The 1659-nt window shown below is 45.4% G+C and overlaps 1 protein-coding gene and 1 pseudogene across 1 annotated transcript in view; both read right to left on the bottom strand.

Moving 5' to 3' along the window:
* Positions 1-1659, bottom strand: part of LOC111950144 (protocadherin gamma-A11-like) — a 105486-nt pseudogene that overhangs the window by 58806 nt on the left and 45021 nt on the right.
* Positions 1184-1659, bottom strand: part of LOC111950146 (protocadherin gamma-A2-like) — a 2764-nt gene continuing 2288 nt past the window's right edge. The window contains 3 exon segments of the mRNA XM_070434585.1: positions 1184-1233; positions 1236-1277; positions 1280-1659. The exon segment at positions 1280-1659 is cut by the window's right edge and continues 23 nt beyond it. Coding sequence (XP_070290686.1) covers positions 1184-1233; positions 1236-1277; positions 1280-1659 — 472 coding nt within the window.

Genomic DNA, 1659 nt, shown 5'->3' with positions numbered 1-1659 from the left:
CAGTCAGTCAGTCAGACAGCCAGTCAGGTCAGTCAACCATTCAGTCAGTCAGCCAGTCAGGTCAGTCAACCAGTCAGTCAGCCAGTCAGTCAGTCAGGTCAGTCAACCAGTCAGGTCAGTAAACCAGTCAGTCAGTCCACCAGTCAAGTCAGTCAACCAGTCAAGTCAGTCAGCCAGTCAATCACCCAGTCAGGTCAGTCGATCAGTCTGTTAGTCAGACGAGACCTAATGACACTGATACAGTGATTTCATAACCTGCTCCTTTATCTGCACACCTGCTGGGTAAATAAGAATGGAAAAGAGTAAACACCTGATGAACATAGACACAGTGTTGCAGTGCATTTCATGAATCACGTAAAACAGTTTAACACAGAACCATGACATCAAAGGCTACTTGRTGAGCAATCTGGCCTCCATAATGCTCTTTAGAATTACTGATAGGCTGGCTGAGACACACAGAGAGATAAATAGCACTCACAGACACGACTAGACAGCAATTACATGTAGCGCTGTCAACAACATGTAGTGGGAAACTCTTACACATAATAAAGGTAAAATGGGCCTACAAAGATTCAATATGTGCACCCCTTCATATGGATAGACTCAGACCGCAGACTGTTACACAGATTAGAATGGGGTCTAAGTATGCTTGCCTGCAGTCCAGCCACCAATTCAGTTTCTGGACCATGCTACTGACATGACTCAATGGTAAAGGTTGACTTGATCACACAGAGACCAAAGAATAGGACGATTGTAGTGTAGAAACATCCCTCAGTCAGTCAGATGTACACAAGCTACATACTTATCTAAGTACCTGACATGACTCAATGGTAAAGGTTGACTTGATCACACAGAGACCAAAGAATAGGACGATTGTAGTGTAGAAACATCCCTCAGTCAGTCAGATGTACACAAGCTACATACTTATCTAAGTAAAGGACAGAATTGGAGTCTACCTCTTCAGACACATCAGCGTCATCCTGCTCCCTCTTTTCTCTCTGCATTGTCCCATGCGACCCACATCCACCAGTGTGTTCTGGCTACAAGGCCTAGCAAACTTCACATCACTCAACTGAGTCAGTGGTTCACACACCTCATAGTTGTACACACGCTGTAGGGTTCCCATGGTTCCGTCTGGGTAACGGGAGGGTAATATGGGATAACGGGGAGGTTTGCTGCAGTTTTATAGAAATCGATTCTGTCTCCATCTGTGGATTTTAACTGTGATAAGGGCATGATGGAGAATATGAATAGAACCGATACCACAGCCAAGGCCACACTAGATAAAAAGTCAGGTTGTCATTATATTCCCTGTCCACTGTGAAGTCAGTGAATTCTGAGAGCACTTCAGGGAAGCTGTCCGCCGCCACGTTCACATTGACTGTAGCTGATCGAGAGGGCTGTCCGTTGTCCTCCACTATAACAGTGAGCTTTTGTTTCACAACATCTTTATCAGTGACTTGGCGTATGGTTCTTATTTCTCCATTTTGTAAGCCCACTTCAAACAGCGCCCTGTCTGTCGCTTTCTGCAGTTTATATGAGAGCCAAGCATTCTGTCCGGAGTCCACATCCACAGCCACCACTTTAGTGACAAGATAGCCACATCTGCTGAACGAGGCACATTTCAGCCACCAGAGAGCACCAGTTTGTACTGGATAC

The sequence above is a fragment of the Salvelinus sp. IW2-2015 genome, linkage group LG23 (assembly GCF_002910315.2).
Source record: "Salvelinus sp. IW2-2015 linkage group LG23, ASM291031v2, whole genome shotgun sequence".
Classification (NCBI taxonomy): domain Eukaryota; kingdom Metazoa; phylum Chordata; class Actinopteri; order Salmoniformes; family Salmonidae; genus Salvelinus; species Salvelinus sp. IW2-2015.
This window is presented reverse-complemented; position numbering and strand designations above follow the sequence as displayed.